General features: G+C 39.1%; 2 protein-coding genes across 7 annotated transcripts in view; one reads left to right on the forward strand and one right to left on the reverse strand.

Annotated features, from left to right (window-relative positions):
• Positions 1-2,928, reverse strand: part of iqgap1 (IQ motif containing GTPase activating protein 1) — a 77,594-nt gene extending 74,666 nt beyond the window's left edge. Inside the window, exon 1 of the mRNA XM_028573165.1 lies at positions 2,645-2,928. Within this exon, the coding sequence (XP_028428966.1) occupies positions 2,645-2,690 (46 nt within the window). The 5' untranslated portion in view covers positions 2,691-2,928. The remainder of the gene's footprint in view (positions 1-2,644) is intronic.
• Positions 1,541-11,984, forward strand: cartl (cocaine- and amphetamine-regulated transcript-like). Of its 6 annotated transcripts, none has more exons than XM_028573197.1 (4): positions 1,541-1,616; positions 7,660-8,073; positions 9,727-9,804; positions 11,590-11,984. In XM_028573197.1, the coding sequence occupies exons 2-4, from the start codon at positions 7,930-7,932 to the stop codon at positions 11,695-11,697; spliced, it is 330 nt and encodes a 109-aa protein (XP_028428998.1). In that variant the 5' UTR covers positions 1,541-1,616; positions 7,660-7,929; the 3' UTR covers positions 11,698-11,984. The 6 variants fall into 6 exon arrangements, with proteins under 6 accessions (XP_028428998.1, XP_028429006.1, XP_028429025.1 ...); XM_028573205.1 differs by having other exon boundaries at positions 1,547-1,616; positions 7,730-8,073; XM_028573224.1 differs by having other exon boundaries at positions 1,568-1,616; positions 7,855-8,073.
• The last annotated feature ends 9,129 nt before the right edge of the window (positions 11,985-21,113 follow it).

Raw genomic sequence — 21,113 nt, forward strand, 5'->3', positions numbered from 1 at the left:
CAGCCCAAAACACAAAGTGAGACTTTCAAACAGCAGCAAAAACCCAAACGAATGTCCTTCCCCAAAGCAATATCACGAGAAAACGCTGGATCTCTTGCTGAATTTACACCAAAAGAGCAAAAAAAGGAAATCGATGAATGGATTGCCCTTTACATTTTGGCTGATTTATTAACAAATTAGAGCTGTGCAATCAATCGCGGTTACAATTTCGGCTCCTAACGATCACAAAAACAGTGTAATCGAGAAAAGCGATTATTTTGCATATTGCGTTTAGCAAGTCATTCATTATTTTGAATGAATGCTTTATTTCAAACATTGAAAAATAATAATAAAAAAATAAAAATAAAAAAAACAGAAACAAACTAAATATTACTAAACATTTCCAAAAAGGAATAGGAAGAAGCAAAATCTGATTTAATCCTATCCCCCCTTTCCACTATTATTTAATAATAATTATCATGATTATCTAAAAGTTTACATTATAAAGTATTTGTATCATATCTAACACGTTCTTTAGAATTTCCTACATATGTATATTTACACGCCACAAGGTAAAGATATTTTTCATATGTTTATATTGACCATAAAAATAAATAAATAAATTATGTAATTAAACAGATCAATGAATCTGATGGTCAAAACCCTTCCTCCTCCCTGCATTTAGTGAAAACCATATTTTTGTTCTTCTTTTTAAACTGGGTCATACTCGGACGTTGCTTTAACGATGGACTCAATCAGTTCCGCAATTTCACTCCACATAAAAATACAAAAAGTCTTTAACGTTGTACAAACACAAAGACGTTTCATAAAGAACTCCCCCCTTAAAGTATATCCCCCATCTCTATTCAAAAATCATTTTTGAATATTGCCGCGGAGTATGTTGTTTATTGCTTTATACATTATTTGTGCAGTTTGGAAACGAACCAGATCATAGAATATTAGTGTATTTTGTCTTGTGTTCTGAATGAAAAAGAAAAGTTCCAACGGGAAAAGTAAGAAGGGAAATCTCACAGTTGAAGGGGTTTCCACTAGGGCTGCACCATATAAGGAAAATATGCAATTGCGATTATTTTGACTGATATTGCAATGTGATTCACGATATTGAAGGGAATGATCATGTTTGTATCATTATTCTCATTTTCATTGACTAATATAAAAAAAATGTAAATGATGATGATTTATGCGTGGATCTGTACCAAACTACCGGTAATTGTTTTTTCTTTAGTCTGTAGGATACTTTAAAAAATATCGCGCCCCTCTGCGATTTGGATATTGCACTAGTCCGTATTGCGATTTCGATAAAATTGCGATTAATTGTGCAGCCCTAGTTCCCACTGTTGATTTGTTTAACTGTTTCGCTGCTTTGTAAGTTCAATAATTGCAACATCTTTCCAAAAGTCAACGAATGGTAATAACAAGTGGTAAATAATCTAGGATTTCTACATCGACCAAAATGATCGTGATTACGATTTTTTTTTTTCCATAATCGTGCAACCCTGTCACAAATAGGTGTTTAAGAACGGGTTTCCTGGTTGCGTAATGAGGACAAAGTTTCCATCCAGCTTGGCCTCTCCACAGCTCCATACACTGGAGGGGTTTTACATTCACATTGGCCGGTAAGCACATGAGCTTAATGTGGCCCAGGGCTGTGGGACTGTATGATGAGGGCATGCCTTTGTCTTTCAATTGCAGCTTATTCATATACTGAAAACAAAAAACAATGCAGGGGAGGGTTATGGGGCGATTCCCGTGAGAAAACACAGAGTGGAGCCGTGATTCCTGCCTGCAGAGAAATGTTCCCCCACACACAAGTTTTCTCCCAAATTATAGAGAGGGGGGGGATGGGGCACGGGAGGTCGCGCGATACAAAGAGGCCCCATTTTAGCCTCCTGTCAAAGTCTGAGGTGGGAGAGAGTTCAGCCTGGGCATCCCGGGCAACATCAACAGGTAAATCCGGATTTCACCAAAAACTCAGCACTCCATGCCATGAGAACTCGACCACCAGTTTCTGAGTTAGTTTCACCACTGATGTGTATTCCAAAATAAAATGAAATATTTGGATATGCCAGCTAAGCAAACTACTTCTTGTTTTCCATATTTGATGGATAAAGGAGTGTAACGTTACTCTGCGCAATACGAATGAAAGCTGGAGGACTGATTAGCACATGCTCTTCAAACTTTGCCCCCTAAATGGTTTAGAAATTAATTTGATGGGCGGTGGTTATATTGTGCAAGTCCCGGTCTTTGAAAAACTCAGACACAAAACTTCTAAAGACTTCTACATTTAGGAATATTCTGTCCAGTTTTCTACATTTGGCACAAGTACATGTATAGGTAATAACTTGGGAGCGTAAAAACTAACGCGTAAGTGGAAAAAGTTGGGTAAACTGAAAGCGGGCCTCCCTCCCTATCCACTCTCCGATGAGTTATTATAAAAACGCGGAAGTCATAATTAGGCTGCATCCATGCTGTCAGAAATAAAAACCCAATCCGACTGTGAGCGCTTTACAAATCCAACTTTTCTGGAAGTTTTGGGGGGGCGTTTGCGTAAAGCAGAGCGGTGATCCGAGCTGCTTCTCCCCCCTTGCAGAGGGCCGCCTGCCTTGCATCCTATAAGGTGGGCAGAAAAAGAGTGTGAACTTACAGCCATATCTCGGCCGGAGCCCGTCTGTCTCGTCAGAAGTTGACATCCTCCTCTCTTGAGAAACGCGACTTTCTGCGCCCCGGTAGAAAGTTTACGCACAGTTGTGGTTCCCAAACTCTCCGGAGCTCCCCCCAAAAAAAAAACACTCAACACGGATAGAAAACCTGGGAAGGACCTTTCGGCCCTCTTGTTCCTCCTCTGCACACTTTGACTGGAGACTTTTTTTCTTCTTCTTCTTCTTCAAACCTCACTGATGTCACTGGGTGTGTTCTTCCTAATCCTGAAGTATGCGTTTCAGGAAACGGAGTTCAGCAGCCTGCAGGCGGGCAAGCTGCTGGCGCAGCGCCCCCTGCTGTCCGCTGCAGGCACAAAAACTCCTCATGGTCAGGAAACTGACTTCTAATGAAAAAAACATTTAAATATCTGCAAATATGCACGTTAGGGCTGCAACTAATGATTATTTAAAAATCATAGCTTAAAGGTCCTATTACATGCTGCTTTTTGGATGCTTTTATATAGGCCTTAGTGGTCCCCTAATACTGTATCTGAAGTCTCTTTTATATAGGCCTTAGTGGTCCCCTAATACTGTATCTGAAGTCTCTTTTATATAGACCTTAGTGGTCCCCTAATACTGTATCTGAAGTCTCTTTTATATAGACCTTAGTGGTCCCCTAATACTGTATCTGAAGTCTCTTTTATATAGACCTTAGTGGTCCCCTAATACTGTATCTGAAGTCTCTTTTATATAGACCTTAGTGGTCCCCTAATACTGTATCTGAAGTCTCTTTTATATAGGCCTTAGTGGTCCCCTAATACTGTATCTGAAGTCTCTTTTATATAGACCTCAGTGGTCCCCTAATACTGTATCTGAAGTCTCTTTTATATAGACCTTAGTGGTCCCCTAATACTGTATCTGAAGTCTCTTTTATATAGACCTTAGTGGTCCCCTAATACTGTATCTGAAGTCTCTTTTATATAGACCTTAGTGGTCCCCTAATACTGTATCTGAAGTCTCTTTTATATAGGCCTTAGTGGTCCCCTAATACTGTATCTGAAGTCTCCTTCCCAAAATTCAGCCTTGGTGCAGAATTACAGCCACTAGAGCCAGTCCCACAATGAGCTTTCCTTAGGATGTGCCATTTCTGTGTCTGTAGCTATTGAGGAGGAGAGAGGGGGGGCAAGGTGGAGGGTGGGGGTGTGGCCTTGACCAACTGCCACTTTGCTCGTTTGAAAGCCATGATGTCTCTCTCTCTCTCATGGGTGGGCCAAATTCTCTGGGCGGGCAAAGCAGAGAAAGGGGAGGTAACCTTGCTCCTTATGACCTCATAAGGAGAAGATTCCTAATTGGCCCATCTGAGCTTTCATTTTCTCAAAGGCAGAGCAGGATACCCAAGGCTCGGTTTACACCTGTCACCATTTCTAGCCACTGGGGGACCATATGTATGCTGGGGGAACTCATATTAACGTTAAAAAACCTCATAAAGTGAAATTAAATTTTCATGCCATTTTTACTTTAAGTAAAAGTATGTAGGGGAGACCAGGGATAGTTGTAACATCTTTTTGACATTTCTGTCTACTATCTTGGAGCTCTTTTAAACCAGTGGGTTCAAAATGTGATACAAACTAATTACATGTGTCTGCTAATAAATGGTGTAATTATCTATGCAACCCAAACAGAAAATGCATGGATTACTCTCAAACACAAGGAGTAAAATGGAACAATTTACCCCATATCCGGGTTAGTTGTACCATGCCCTGGGGTGAAATGTAACATCATGAAATTAAGATTATGACAAAAACTTGATATTGCAACTTTTATTCAACACTTAAATTACTTTTTAACATAATATTTGTGTGTGTATGTGTTGAGAGGCACTCCTCAGTCTGTCTTTCTTTTCCAAAACTGACATTTAAAGAAAAAACATTAATGCAACCAAAAGATTGCTTGCAGTAGGTTATAAGGCAAGACAAGGCAGCTTTATTTATATAGCACATTTCAGCAACAGGGCAATCCAAAGTGCTTTACATAAAACATTAAAGATGTTGCAGTTAAAAATGATTAAAAGGTTAAAAACAGATAAAATACGAGAATAACATTTACTGTGCAGTATAAGAAATTAACAATTATATAAAGAAAGGCAGCATCAAAAAGAAAGGTCTTCAGCCTTTATTTAAAGTAACTGAGAGTTGCTGCAGACCTGCAGTTTATAATATCTGTTCCAGATATGTGGAGCATAGAAACTGACCACTGCTTCCCCCTGTTTAGTTCTGACTCTGATGACAGAAAAAAGACTTGTCCCAGATGACCTGAGAGATCTGGGTGGCTCATAGTGTAGTAGCAGATCAGAAATGTATTTTGGCCCTAAACCGTTTAGTGACTTATAAACCAGCAAAAGTATTTTGAAATCAATTCTTTGAGGGACAGGAAGCCAGTGTAAAGACTTCAGAACTGGAGTGATGTGATCCACTTTCTTGGTTTTAGTGAGGACTCGAGCAGCAGCTTTCTGAATCATCTGTTACCTATAGATACAAAGTAGTCCCTATTCTTTAAGTAGGATTCAAAGGAGTTTAGTACTGAGCCAGAAAGGCCAACCCAGTTTTCCAATCGGTTTAGTAATATGTCATGGTCGACCATATCAAATGCAGCACTGAGATTAAGTAATACTAAGACTGAAGTTTTGCCACTATCTGTGTTTAAGTGGCTGTCATTAAAGACTTTAACAAGAGCTGTCTCAGTGCTGTGGTGTGGTCCAAACAACAAGAAAAGGTTAAGTTGTTGAAAAAATGCTTTTTCAAATATTTTACTCAAAAATGGAAGGTTGGATATCGGTCTATAGTTGCTCATTAGTGTCTAGATTGTTCTTTTTTAAGAGTGGCTTGATGACTGCAGTTTTCAGGGCCTGTGGGAAGATATCTGAAAGAAAAGACATGTTAACAATCTGTAGGATATCTGAAGCCAAACAATTTGAAACATTTTTGAAAACACACGTTGGTAGAATATCAAGGCAACAGGAGGAGGTTTTCAGATGTAGTATAATGTCCTCCAGGTCTTTATGGTTGATCATATGAAATTGCGTCATATTGGAATTTGTTACTGTACTTGATATGGAGGCAGTAATCTCATTTTCTGAATTTTGTCTCTGAAGAAGATGGCAAATTCATTGCAGGCCTTGGTAGATAGAATTCCAGATGCTACTGGTACTGGAGGGTTTGTTAACCTATCGACAGTAGCAAACAAAGCACATGAATTATTATTGTTTCTGGCGATAACGTCAGAGAAGAAGGCCTGCCTTGCATTCCTCAGTTCCAAATGATAAATGCGAAGTCTCTCTTTATAAGTGTCGTAATGGACCTGGAGATTAGTTTTTCGCCACCTGCATTCAGCTTTTAGACACTCTCTTTTTTCTGTTCTTACCAGTGTGGCATTTCTCCACGGAGATCTTTTCTTACCGGAGACAGCTTTGACCTTAGTGGGAGCAATGGCATCACTAACATTTGCAATTTTACAATTGAAATGATCAACAAGCTCATTGACTGAGACCTAAGAGAGGGCAAGTGTGGAGGAGAAAAGCTGAATGGATGTTTCACTGGTGTTTTCAGTGATATAGCGTTTTCTGATTACTTTTGTTTGGACACGTTTTGTGCACAAAGATAGTGACGTTAAAGAAAACACAGGAATGATCAGAGAGAGCAGCATCAGTCACCACAACCTTGGAAATGTTCAGACCTTTAGAGATAATCAAGTCCAGAGTGTGCCCCTTATTGTGTTTGGGCTCCGTCACATGCTGAGTCAGTCCATAGTTCTCACAGAACACAGTTCTTTGGTCCCTCTGTCCTGGGGGTTGTCAACATGAGTGGTAAAATCACCAGCAATAATACACGGTCAAAGTTAATACAGATTATAGACAGCAGTTCGGTGAAGTCATTGAAGAAGGTTGCACAGTATTTAGGTGGCCTGTAGACATGTAGAAATATAGCTCAAGGGGAAGCCACATATTCAAAACAAGCATAATTTCCATAAGAAATGTGTGTACATTGGAATGAGTCATTAACCAAAATTGCTACTCCACCTCACTCATAAAACTGAAGTTAGGAGGAGCGGACTCGATAAGAACAGCACCACTGCTATTATGGTCCAACCAGGTTTCAGTTAAAAACATAAAATCAAGATTGTTTTTAATAATAAAATCATTGATTCAAAATGATTTTCCTGCCAGACCTGACATTTAGTAAGGCTAGCGTTAGTGTGTTAAAAGAATTAGCTGCCTAATTATTTGGGACAGGCTGTGGCTGACGAGGAATGGATGCTAAATTTGCTAAGTTAAGTGCTTCTTCTTATTTAGCGGAATCACCATTATTTTTCTGTTATGTATGACAACAGTTATTTGAATTATATATTGTTAAATTTTTTAAATACACAGCATGCTTTTTAATGATTTTTGCGCATACGGTAAAACAGAAAAACGTCAACTTTCCATGAAGTTACCAGCTAACGTTAGCGCTAGCTAGCTAGCTTGGTTGGTTGGTTGCTTGACCATAAACTCATATGAAAATGTTTACTGACTTCTTTTTGGAGCCAGTGGAGTCGCCCCATGCTGGAAATCAGATAGAATGCCGGTTCAAGGCACTGTTTTCACTTCTCTATTGATAAGCTCTATTATTTTTACAGTCTATGTTTTTATATAAAGATGTGGCGAGTTTCCACTGGATCTATTCATCTATTCTAACAGCAAATGGAATTTAACTACATTTATAGCTCTAGTAGTTCATTCTGATGGATAGGCTATGTCCTACTGACAGAATGAGCTACCTACTGCAAACTACATTTATAGAGGAAGTAGTCCATTCTGATAGATATTTCCAACCTGACAGAATGAGCTTCCTTACTTTAGCTGCATACAGGAAGAAGTCCATCCTGATAGATATTTCCTTCCTCACAGAATGAGCTACCTTACTTTAGCTGCATTTATAGTAAGTAATCGAGTCCATTCTTATAGATAATTTCTACTTGACAGAATGAGCTACCCTACTTTCAAGAAACTGAGTGTTGTTGGGTTTATCCACCCGTGACATCCGTGCCCACAGCCGTTCCCCCCCTGCAGTGGTCTCTCGGGCGGGGCTATACGAGTCAATATAAGAGAGGAGTGGGTCCGGTGGGTGGAGGTAGAATCTCCTGTGGACCTGCTGCGACCCCTCTGCTCCTCCTATAGTCCTGATCTGCTGCCTCCTGCCGGGACCTCCGCCCTCCTTGCTCCTCCTCCAGCACCAGCGCTGGGACCAGCACCATGGATAGCTCCGGGACCGGGATGCTCCGCGGACTGCTGTTTGTCGGCCTGCTGTCCGTCATCTGTCACGGCCAGGCGTCCCAGGAAGTCTCCGCAGAGGACTTCGGAGTGGACAAACCCGAGCCAGCCGCAGACAGAGACCTGGTCAGTATGTGAAGCTGCTCCACACATATGTTAATTTATGGAAGAATGTCAAAAATTAACTTTCGCCAAGTCGGCTGGTGAATGTTCAAATTTCACCAGCCACTCAATAGATTAGTAAGTAAGTAGAGCGCATTTAAACACACCGTGAGCTGACCAAATTGCTGTACAAAGAAACACCAAGGTGCTGATAAAAACATTGAAATGTAAAATAAAAAGTAGATACAAAACACACACACACACACACACACACACACACACACACACACACATATATATATATATATATATATATATATATATATATATATATATATATATATATATATATATAAAAGCATCCCAACAGCAACAACAACAAGCAGCAATTTAGAAATACATAATTATAGACATGACAGAATAATCCATCAGTGTAAAAATGTGTCTTTAGCCTAGATTTAAATACAGAAATGGAGGGAGCACATCTGATATATTATAGGCAGATGGTTCCACAATCGTAGAGCAGCAGCAGCAAAGGCTCTGGCACCTTTTAGTTTAAGTCGAAATCGGGGGAGACATATGTCCTCAGATCTAAGAGACCTCATTGTTTTTATGGCTGGTGAGTGAAGCAAATCTACTAGACACTATCTACCAGCATTTGGCTGGTAGATATTATATTAATTTTATTAATTATATTATATTTATTATAATTTTGAACCCTGAATGTTAGTAATCGTGCGTCAAAAGATTAATATCCCTGATGGGGATCCCAGTGGTCACATTTCTTAAACCTTTTAGAATTAATAACCAGTTTAGGATTGTAATTCGATCCAAGTAACAGTAAATTCAGTTCAAATAACTCTATTCATCCCCTGGAGGCAATTTAAAAGCACGAGGAGTAGTTCTGACGGATAAGTAAATTAATATAATTTTAAAAAGTCAGAATCTGTAGCTACATCCCAACAAGTGTTGGGGTTGTACTGTACAGGCCTAAGGCTACACATCCTCATTTTCTTTTATTTGGATTTCGTAGAATTAACAAATTTATAATTTCTTTTAGTTCAGCTTAATAGGAAACAGGTAGAAACTTGCAGGAAACATTTCAAATCATTTTGTGTTTTGTTACTCAGCCATTTCAAGAGATGCACTAAAACTTTTGCATGTAAATGTTTGGCTTTGTTCGGTCTTAACAATGAGGATACACGTCGACATTTTCTGAAAATATTCCTAATTGCTGATTGCATGATTGTTAAAGGGTGTTAATTTATTCACTTAATTTTCAACTGCTCCTAAACTCTGCCAACCCTTCACGCTGTGCAGCTAATCCCTGTCAAACCCCACAGAGCAGGACTCTGACTTCTAGTAGAGAACTTTCCAACTACACCAAATATATCTGGCTGAATTCTGAGGAAATGTGTGTAAAATGATGCACAAGGCATCTCAAATATTTCCATATGATTGTATGCAGCTCTAAAAAACACATCATCCTGAGTTTAGAAGAGTCTTATAGCCTCAATGAAGACTTACAGATACAGAATATTGTATATATATATATATATATATATATATATATATATATATATATATATATATATATATATATATATATACATGATACTGTCTTTGACACATTCTCCTGATGTTTTTTGTTTCTGCGATCCGATCTCTGCTGAGCAGGTTGACGCGCTGGAGGCTCTGCTGGGCAGGATGCACAATCGGATTACCTCCACTGAGAAAAGAGGAAGCATCCCTCTGGTAACTTCACTTTATTCACTATGTTTATGCATAATGCACCTTTACATTATTCCCTGTAATTAAAAACACCGGTGTATAATGTAGTGATTTGTTTAAGTCCTTCCTGTATGTTTTGTATATCATGCCACTGCTGTTTAATTAAGACAGTTAGCAAGAGATACATGCCAGTAATTAAAAGATAACCAGAAAATGCCAACAACAAGTCTTTTACTCGGTGCAATTACAGACTAATTTAGATCGCTGACCAGCTGAAAGAGTGGGACTGGAAAAAGCTACAAAAACCTTTTTCAATCCTCCTGAAATTAGACAGAACCAACTAATGAACAGGATGTAATTATTTCACTGGAAAAAGCTGGACTGATTACCATCTCACCCTCACTCTCTGGCGTCAAATAAATCAGAAGAATGAACTGAAAGTGGAAACAACTAATCAAAGCGAATTCAATAATGAATAGAACAGGCCTGGGTAGGGCTGGGCAATATGTGGAAAATCAGTCATCACAATATTCTTGACCAAATATATCAATGTCAATATTGCAACAATATTGTAGGGTGGAGCAATTTAGAATAGGGCTGCACGATATGAGGAAAATATGCGATAACTTTGTAGAATATCGCGATAACGATGTTACTTGCGATAAATAAACATATTTTAAAGTGTAAGGCAAGGCAGCTTTATTTGTATAGCACATTTCAGCAACAGGGCAATTCAAAGTGCTATAAATAAAAACAGATAGAAAAATTAAAAACAGATAAAATACGAGAATAAAAGTTACAGTACAGTATAAGAAATTAAACATTAAAGAGCAGTTAAAAGTTAATTATTGGAAAATGTATAAGCACTCAGTTCTGCATTTCTGCTGCTTTCAGTATTCTGCTAAAATACAACACATTGTTGAATTTAGAACAAATGAAATGTGTCGCAGCCTTTGGCGATGTGTATATTGCACCGGTTGGTATTGCGATGACGATAAAAAAACAATATATTGTGCAGCCCTATTTAGCAAAATATCTTCACAATTAGATTTGTGATAAAAAATCATCAGTACCATGGATAAAATGACTACGACAGTCTGGTAAGTTCAGAAAATGACATCACTTTACTGGAATGCAGCCTTTTAAACCAGGAGAAGACAACACTTGTGTCATATCACGATATTACAATCTAAGCCAAAATCTAAGACGATATTTAGCCTCATATCTTGATATTGATATAATATTTATATTGCCCAGCTCTAAGCCTGTGCTAGTATTTGCTCCACACATTAAAATTAAGGAAATTGAGGACAAAAGACGCACCGGCGAGTCCCAGCGATGTTTGACAACACTCCTATTCCAAAAGACACTTATTTACTATTTTATTCAAATATTACGCTACTTTTGTGAACCCAAGACATTTGTACACTCATTTTAAGCGCCAAAACCGTTGGGTTTAGGTTTATTTTCGCAAGAGATTTGAGAAATTTCAAAAAGCGAACTTCAGCTTTTCAGCTTTAGTGCCAAATTATCTCTTTACCACATTGCTCTGGAACAAATTTGGGCCTCAAGCTGAGTTTGTTTTGAACATTTTGATATGAAACACATTGGGGGGATCCGGTTCTATGGAAATATCCTTGAAATGTGAATTTTAAATGAAAATTTTAAAACGCCCTTAAGACCTCAGAGGGCCTTGCTGCCAGTGATGACGTTGCCAAACATCATTGTAATTTTGGAGAACTTTTACAACCGTATCGCATAGTAATCTGAACGCTGTGAGTACCTTTTCTCTCTCTCTCCTCCCGGCAGTGTGTGATGGGCGACCGGTGTGCCATGAAGTACGGGCCTCGCATCGGGAAGCTCTGCGACTGCGGCAGAGGAGCCAACTGCAACTCCTACCTGCTCAAATGCCTCTGAAGCACTGAGGGGTTTTTTTTCTTCTTTTTTTGCAAACACAGCATCACTTCTGCAGGAACAAACTTCCTTCCACAACCTCAGCAGGCTTCCAGAAACTGGCACAATAACCCAGACTATCTAAATCTTAATATCAGGCTCTAATAGCATCATTTATATTATATGTTCTGCATCGGTGTTGTTTTGGCAGCTGTTGCCTGAGGATGAGCATGCGTTATGTATTGCTAAAAGTCCTGAATATTTACTGTAGCATGTGAATGTTTTATGTTCGATAAACCCATTTATCAACACTTCTTCTTGTTATTTTATTTACTCAAAGTTCACTCATAGTTCGGTAGGATTTCTTGCTCCATGTTCCCGTCATTTGTGTTAGATTTCAGGGATGAAACGAGTTTTAATTGCAATAACACTTTGGAATTTTGCAACTGTATATGCACATAAATGAATTCATGTATCAACACATGCTGCCAGTTGTTAACTGTAACTTTATTGTAACTTCTTGTCCTTGTTGGGGCTTTTTTGGCTGTCTGTCTTGGAGGGGGATCCTTTCTTAAAGGAACACGCCAACTTATTGGGACTTTATCTTATTCCCTGTATCCCACAGATAGGGGTGCTGTAGCTACCCCTAGGATTGCCATAGCACCCCCTTAGCACCCCCAAGAAATTGCTGTGGTTGATTTATAAATAAATAAAAAATCGTTAATGTGTAAATAGTATAATTTATATTTAAAAAATGAATAAATACATTAATAAAACAAACCGATTATTTTTAGGCTAAAAAACACAGGTGATCGTATTCGGCCAAAGGATGCAGCACACATTGAACTTTTGACCTTACTTCTGCAGTAACGTTTTCACACAGAAGAAGAAGAGCTCAATATTTGGAGGTGTTTGGATTAGAGAAGTGAGTCTAGGACATTGGTTTATTTTTAGCCCAGAAAACATGTTCGCCGTCAGTGGCTTATTCAGATATATTAAGTCACTACAGATATGACTACATTATTTTGACCATATGTGCAAGTGTGAAAACTTTGTGAGGATACATGCAACTGTGTTTTTATGTGTGTGCTTGGCTATGTGTGGTGTATTTGGCCTGCTGCACTACTCTTCTAAGCCAATGTATGAGAGCTGCAGTAATGGTTGTTTGAACCCGGCTTGTTGGCTGGTATTTGAAATATGTTTGGTGGGCTAATCAGAGTTCTATGGTGCTGTTGTATCGGCAACTTTAAATCAATCTCTCTCGTTCGCTCGCTTAGTAAACCGCGGTGGAGGTGGGTGGGCATCTGCGCGAGTGTGTGTAATTTTAGGCTATTTGTGTCAAGGGAAAATCCAAATTCCAGAGCACCCTCACTGAAACGTCCAGCAACCCCAAAGCACCAGCAAAAAAACATCTCTGGCGCCGCCACTGAGTCACAGCGTGTACAAATAACAAGGTCACATGACACACAGCCATCTTCTAACCGTATACATACTGGGAACTATATTCTCAGAAGGCGAAGCACTGTTACTTGGGCGGAGTGAATAGCACAACACTTGAAAAGCACCGTTGTTGTTCCCTGCTCCTCACCACGGGGCTTCTCAGGTGGTGCGAGCAAATCACTCGCCCAAGTAGAGAATATAGTTCCCAGTTTATATACGGTTAGAAGTTGCCTGTGTGTCATGTGACCTTGTTATTAGTACACCCTGTGACTATACAAATCACAACATGTAAATAGGAACATGTTGGCGTTATTTTGTCACTTATTGGGAGCAGTAGGCTAGATGGAGCCGGTTACCTCCAGGATCTGTGCTAAGCTAGGCTAGATGGAGCCGGTTACCTCCAGGATCTGTGCTAAGCTAGGCTAGTGGCGGGGGCGTGAGAAGAGAAGGGTATGTATGGACTCATCTAACTCTGTGGGATACGGTGAATAAGATAAAGTCCCAATCAGTTGGCGTGTAACAACATTAAAAACACTTTCATCACATTCACATTTCCACCTGCTGAAAACAATATTTCACTTGTTAAAATGCAATTTCACATTTAAGCACACAATCAAAATGCAATTTTTTTAATATGTACCCTTTGACTTCATGCAAAGGTTTTTCCAACCACATGACAGTAGACATAAAGTGGACTCACAGCAGCCGTGTAAAATTAAAACTTCAGAGCAACTGGAATCTGTCAGTACTCCTGCACACGTCTGTCATGCAGCAGTCATCATTTTTCTTCTTCAAAGTCAGCTGGCGTGGTCCCAGATGACTGTCAGGCCTACTGCGGTCACTTGAAGATGTTCACTTTCACAATGAATACACATTGAAGGCGTGTGAACTTGTTTTTATCATGACATGCATGATTATTTTTTGGATGAACGTTTTTAACCCTTGTGTTGTCTTAAGGTCAAATTTGACCAGTTTTCTAAATTTCTATAGCAGAAATATGGGTTTCTTTTTAACTACCCAATTGTAATTACCCCAAAATAACATGGATGGTTTCATACAACAAAAGATCGGATCTCTACTTACAGTGAATTTTAGGGTGTTTGATTGAATTTTTTAGCATTTGAAAAAAATGTATCCTGACTGAACTTTGACATATACCTTTCTGTGATGATCCTTCCTTTAATAATAGTCTAAATTATTGCTTTTTTAACTCAACAATTATGTATAATTTCCTATAAATTACATTTATTGACCATGAATTCCAAAAATAGGTGTAAAAGTAGTAATACGTTTATGTTTTGGTGTTTATACTGTACATGGGAATAAAAAAAAGTGTTAAACGTCAAAAAATGCGCCAAAAACATTGAAAAAAGTGGCAAAAGTGTCGAAAAAAAAGAGACAAAAAGGTCAGAAAAAGTATTGGTGTTCAGTTTTGACCCAGCAAGTGCATGATCTACTGGAAGCGACAACACAAGGGTTAAAGGTGCAGTAGGAAAGACTTATAAAATTAACTTTCTGTCATATTTGCTGAAACTGACCCTATGTTTGAGTGGAACTACATGAAGCAATTTTTAAAAAAAATATCTGGCTCCTCTGGCACCACCTACAGCCTGTAGTGCGATTTGCAAAAATCCACCGCTCCCTGTTCAGATGCACCAATCAGGGCCAGGGAGGATGTCTAACTGCATGCCAATCACTGCTCATGCACACGCATTCATTCTCCCTTGTGGGGGGGAGGGGCTTAGGAGACCGTTTTTTGGCTTTAGCAGAAAGGGGGGAGGGACTGAGAAGTTGTCGATGTTCAAAAATTTTATAATGTTTTTTTTTAGCTGTTTACCTCAGAAGACGTCAGATAATATCCCTTCGTCACTGTTTAAATATGTGTAAAAACCCACAGACAGACGTAAATGGGGACCAATAGCATTGATTCATGAGAGCAGTCATTCATTCAGGTGAAGAAACTGCAGCAATTGTGAGGGATGGACACTACATCAATAAGCAGCTTTGGGCCTTGGAACATAAATAAAACTCCACATTTCATTCATCTAATTTTGACACTTTGTACTGTGCAGCAACATTTAGTATCAGGATCTTTGAGGAAAGCCCTTACTTTCCTCTGCAGTAACTTTCTTTATCTCAGCAGCTTGTTGTTAGTTCCTGGCCTTTTGAATCGCTAATCTCAGATTTCTTCAGCGATTCAAACAGTAAAACCAAATTAAAACAATATGGCAACTTTTAGGCTACTTTTGTGCAGCTTTACCTAAACAATCTTTGAGGAAAATGAGTCTAAAGAAATGTCGTCCCCCATCTCTTTCCCACCTTTCCTGTCTATCCACTGTCACTATAAATAAAGGGAAAAAAGCCCCGACAAATAATCTTAAAAAAAAAGAAAGCATAATTTCTTTTAGTGTCTGGGAAATTGAAACGACTTGGTTCCTGTAAAGGGAAACAACGTCAGTGGGTCTCGTTTAAAGCCGCATTCATTGATTTTGGCCGACACCACAACAATCAGACAGACTTACAGCTGCGTATTTACACATCCAACAGTTACGGAGCAACATGACGATTCACTGGGGGTTTGCACCTGATAAATGATGAGTCCAATATTCTCTCTCTTTCAATTCTGTTTTTGGTCTCTACCAACTCCTGAGGGAAATATCTGTCTCTTAAGCTGCTAAATGCTCCACTATGGGGGAGGCCTTTAGCTCACCCAATAAGAGTGTGCGTCCCATGTACACACCATTGCACACACTCTACCATAGCACCTTATCATGGTCATTGCATGGTCATGCATACATGGTCAGTCCATATCAGACCTTTGTAATCACCTCACAAATTGTTAACTCTTTACATTTATTTGAGTGATTTTTATGTATGTGAGATATATGTGTGTATGTGTGTTTGTTGTGTTATGGTTGTCTAGGCTACTGGATGCCTAAAATTTCCCTTGGGATGAATAAAGTATTTATCTATCTATCTATCTATCTATCTATCTATCTATCTATCTATCTATCTATCTATCTATCTATCTATCTATCTATCTATCTATCACCTCTACGGCGTGTTGTGTTACATGTGTGTAAAATGTGTTACGTAGGGACTGTTCTGGTTTTAAATAGCCCTCTTAGTCGCCTACATTAGTGATTCTCATTTGTTTCTATTGTTTATATGTACCGTCATTTTGTGATTGTTTCCTTCATTCATGTTTTTTTTCACATATTGTAATCTGGGTATTGTTTTTATGATCATATTATTTATTTGTACTGTACTTTAGACTGTTTTTATTTCTTTTCATTTGTGCTGCTATCAGGACGTCATTGGAAAAGAGAGCTTGCTCTCAATGGCCCTACCCTGAACAAATAAAGGTTATAATAAATGTTACACAGTGGGAATTGATCTTTTTTAAAGGCAAAACATACAAACGTACCAAACACTCAGCATGAGAGCTAAGCCTTTCGGAAGCCACGATGTTGCATGAAAAGGTTTTGCACTTAAGACAAACCCTAACCCTTGGGTGTCTGGCTAGCTCACCTGCTAGAACGCACGGCCATGTACAGAGTCTTCTTCGCAGCAGCCGCGGATTCGGTTTCGACCTGCCCCCTTTGCTGCATGTCATTCCCCCTCTCTCCCCTTTTGTGTCTAAAACTCTCCTTTCAGAAACAAAGGCCTGAAAATGCCAAAGAAACAATCTTTAAAAAAAAGTAAAACCATGCTTGAATTATTGAAGGAACTCTTTTAGAAACTGACCTTTCTTAAAGTTTTACTCCTGCCTCCCTCAGAGCCTGTGGTGCCCACTGCTGCACACATTAAACCACAGCCTGTTCATTCACAGTGTTTTTGCTGTACTTCACCACAATCTGAGACAAATTAAAGCCAAGCATCCAGCTGTGACAAAAGCCACGCGTCTTCCAAATAATTACAAAATGCTGAGCAGATCCGGCTCGCCGACACATGTGGCCTGGAGCCAGCAGATACGTGCTTTTCATTTGTCCAAGCCGGAAGTCTTAATCCGCAGAGCCATAAAAGACTGAAGAGCTCATTTAAAGGTCCTTTGGCTTGTTTTGGCTTCGGGGACAAGATAGGAGACAAACTGCAGTGTAATGTTTCCCTCGTTCAATGCCTGAAGCGATTTAGCCTGTAATAAAAACAAAGTCAATAGTGAATGAAAAATGTCTTCATTGTTGAATTCTGCTTGGCTCGAGCTTTTTCTCTTCTTGCCTGTAGAACAAAAGGCAGTGTGGTATTATATCCAATAAGTCATCATATTCCACGCACTGATGAGCACATAATGACAATCTTCCTGTTCCTTAAATAATACCTAGTGGATTACATTAGAGCCGCAGTTCTCTCATACATTACAATATGTGTATTTAATAACGGCAATATTTAAATACAACAGGAGCAAAGATGTGGCTCAGTTTATAGAAAATGTGACCTAAATACAGTAGGTAACACTTAAACACTAAACAATCTAATAAAAAAAACAAAAACATTATTTAATAGAATTAAAAGTATTAAAGGAGTTCTTCACCAATTTAGCAGAGAGCCAAAGTCATGCCCTTCTACTTCCGGCCAATGGGACGTATCTTTCGAAAAAATATGAACGAGAGTCAATGAAGAGATAGTATTTATTTTTTTTATCCCGTTTGAATTGAGCCATGGATTACAAATATCATGTTCGTCAATTTAGAAGATAATTTTTCAACCGAAGAAAGTCTCGGTTTGTTGTTAAACTGTTGAAGTATAATAGGCCATACACACCGGGACGAATATCGGCGCACGTTATTCGCCAGCGTTTTTCAACGTGTTTTTTGTGTTCACACCCAAGCGATTTTCGCTGACGATAAGCCGAGTAAACATGCAAATTCATTCCCTGACATTAGATGGCGCTTAATGTAAAACAGAAATACCCCGGTACACAAGGTGGCGCTGCGCAACTTTACGCTTCTGACACTCTCTTGTCACTCAGAAGAAGAGAGCAAGTATTTACACGCTTGTCAAAATCATACAAAGAAAACATGGATATTTCAAGCACCAGTAGCTCCATCTCCAGCTCCAGCAATGAAGAAATTATTGTTCTGTTGAATGAGGAAATGTGGGAAAAAGTTACAAGCCTATGTACATGAAAGACAATTAAGTGAAATGAAACTCACCATCAAGGCCCATTTGCTCTGCAATACCACTCCATAGCAGTTCTCTTTTTTCAAGATTTTTGTAGTCGCTGTCGCGTTTGTCATAAAGTTCTTTATGTTCCGACACCAACGAGACCAGCAGCTCTGCATTCATCTTGCCTTGCATCTTCCTCGTCTTATTTCTTCCCGGCAGTGTAGACGCTACTTGGCGTATATCTTCTTCGCCGTTATGTATGTGTGCTCGGCGAGACCGTTTTGTGTTTGAGTGCCCCAAGTTGTGTTTTACTGTAACTTCAGAAGCTCCAGACATGTGAGCAAAAGCGGCAATCTCATTGGTCGGATAGTTTTTGACGCGGCGCCTCAAACCAAAAAAGCAAACCTGAGGCGTTTTTTAAAAAAATGACGCTATTATGTGTGCCGTTTTTCACGTTGGTGTGCACACTCACATTGGCGCCCTTTGTTTAGTCACGAGGCGTTAAACGTCAGAATATCTCAGGCGAAATTCGTCCCGGTGTGAACAGGCCTTAAGACTGTGAAAATACGTAATAACAAAGACTACACACTTAAATGTCTTATGGATGACATCTCGCTGCAGCTACGATGTCTGTGTGTATCGTACCGGGGATGTAACGTTACTCAAATGAGCAGGGGATCTCGCTTGTTCTTTTGCTAATCCGCTGAAAACACTTGACTGGATAAAACACAGCAGTTAAGATAACGTTACAAGTGTTGTGGAACAGAGCTAAGTTAGCTAGCTAGCTAGCGAGCAAGTTGAGCATCAAGCTAGGTGATGTAAATTGTGTGAGATGAGAGATGTAGTTCACTGAGCGGTTTCACACAAAACTAAGTGGTCATATGACAAACCTACGACTAACTGAGACTTTCATTCTTCCTCGTTGCCAAAATCTGGCGCCTACATTACCCAGAATGCAACTCATCCGTCAACAGTTTGATATTGTGGGGTGGTGTACATTTATCCTGGAGCCTCTAGCCTGCAGCTGCGATGTGCAGCAGGCTAACAGAGGTCTGGTACCTCAATTATTTTTTATCTCCAGACCTCCACCGATTTGTTTCCTTTTCAAACTTGTAGTCTTCAGCCCCAACCGACGCTGACTCAAGTGACATCACTTGAGGCAATTTATCACAACACAGCACCCTTTTGAGACATTTAAGGCTTTAAACAACATTTTTGTAACACATGTAGTAGTACTTTACAACATCTGGAAACACAATTTGATGTGTAAAGGTTCCTCTTAAAGCCAACTACTAACCTGAACAATAACCTACAATGTTTGTAACTTTCATTACAACTTAAATTTTATTAAAGTGAGACGAATGAAAACTTTGAAAACAAGTGACAATTACAGGGTAATGCTGAAACGTTGTGTAACAGGTGGTGAAGTGGGATGAAGTCAGGAAACTGACTAAGCAATGTCAGTTACACAGTTACACAATTTCTATGTAAAGTTTGCTAACGCTAGCTAAGCTTCCAGTCAGACCAGACCAAGCGAGGCTGTATCAGCAAAACCCCTGACTGTATTGAATGGATTAATGCTGCATTTTATTGCTTATGAATTCAACTTTAAAGAGGAAGAATGTGTTTTCTTCCTCCTTCAGAAGTTACATAGTTTCGTTATAATGTGGGGAGTGAAAGTCATGTTTTGGTTAGCATTTCGGAACAAATCTTTTCACATCTCAATTCTCTGTTAGAAACATTATACAGTCAGTGGTGGAAGACGTCTTCATATCCTTTACTTAAGTAAAAGTACTAATACCACACTGTAAAAAATACTCCTTTACAACTTAAAGTCTTGCATTGAAAATATGACTTGAGTAAAAGAATATAATATCATCAGGAACACGTACTTAACGGATTAAAAGTATAAGTACTCAAATGCATGTGCAAAATGCGTTAAATCATGTAATCATTTCAGTTGGACTTGTAGGCCGTTATATTGTTGGGTAGTTTACTTTATGATAAAAGATGTATTTGATAAACTACATGTGTTTTGAGTTCAAAAATCTTAATTTGTCAAGTGACTAGTAAATAAAGCTGTCAGATGAATGTAGTGGAGTAAAAAGTACAATATTTCTCTCTGAAATGTAGCGGAGTAGAAGTAGAAAGTGGCATGAAAAGAAAAGACTCAAGTAAAGTACAAGCACATCGAATTTGTACGTAAGTACAGTACTTGAGTAAATGTACTTAGTTACATTCCACCACTGTATACAGTCATATATTATAAGTTTTTTTCTATACTTCTGCCTCTGCTTTCCTGCTCAACAGAAAACCAGTAAAGCTTTCCATCCGCAGTATTTTATTGCCAAAAGCCATGTAAAGTCTAAATCTTTGAAACCAAATGGAATCTTTCCTGTTTGTTCTCAGTCTTTTGCCATATCATGCAGCCGTGGTGGCTCACCTGAGCTCTCTGCGTTCGTTGTTGCCAGCTGGCTGAAAGCAACAATGAGCTCCTGTGTTTATACAGGCTGCTCTGTTTAGACAGCTGAGACTTGCTGTTGTTTCCTGGGGACACTCAGGTAATGTGATCTAGCTGCAAGGACGACGTGCCAAAACCCGATGCCAGATGGCCTTAAAAGATAGAAAACTAGTAGCCATGAAGAAAATGAACGAGAAATGTCATCGCAGTCTTTAGACCAAGAGATAAATACATGTTTAGGTGGAACTGGACTATGTCTGAACTTAATAGTTACACTGTGGATAGTCTATAGCCTCAGCATTACGGAAATTCGACTGGAGGTCCTTTTTTTCTGGCAGGATGGCCGGATGTCCTTACCTAAGAAGCAATAACACTCCGTAAAAATGTACGTACATGTTCCTGATGATATTACATACTTTTACTCAAGATTTCA

The sequence above is a fragment of the Perca flavescens genome, chromosome 1, assembly GCF_004354835.1.
Source record: "Perca flavescens isolate YP-PL-M2 chromosome 1, PFLA_1.0, whole genome shotgun sequence".
In the NCBI taxonomy this organism is placed as follows: Eukaryota; Metazoa; Chordata; class Actinopteri; order Perciformes; family Percidae; genus Perca; species Perca flavescens.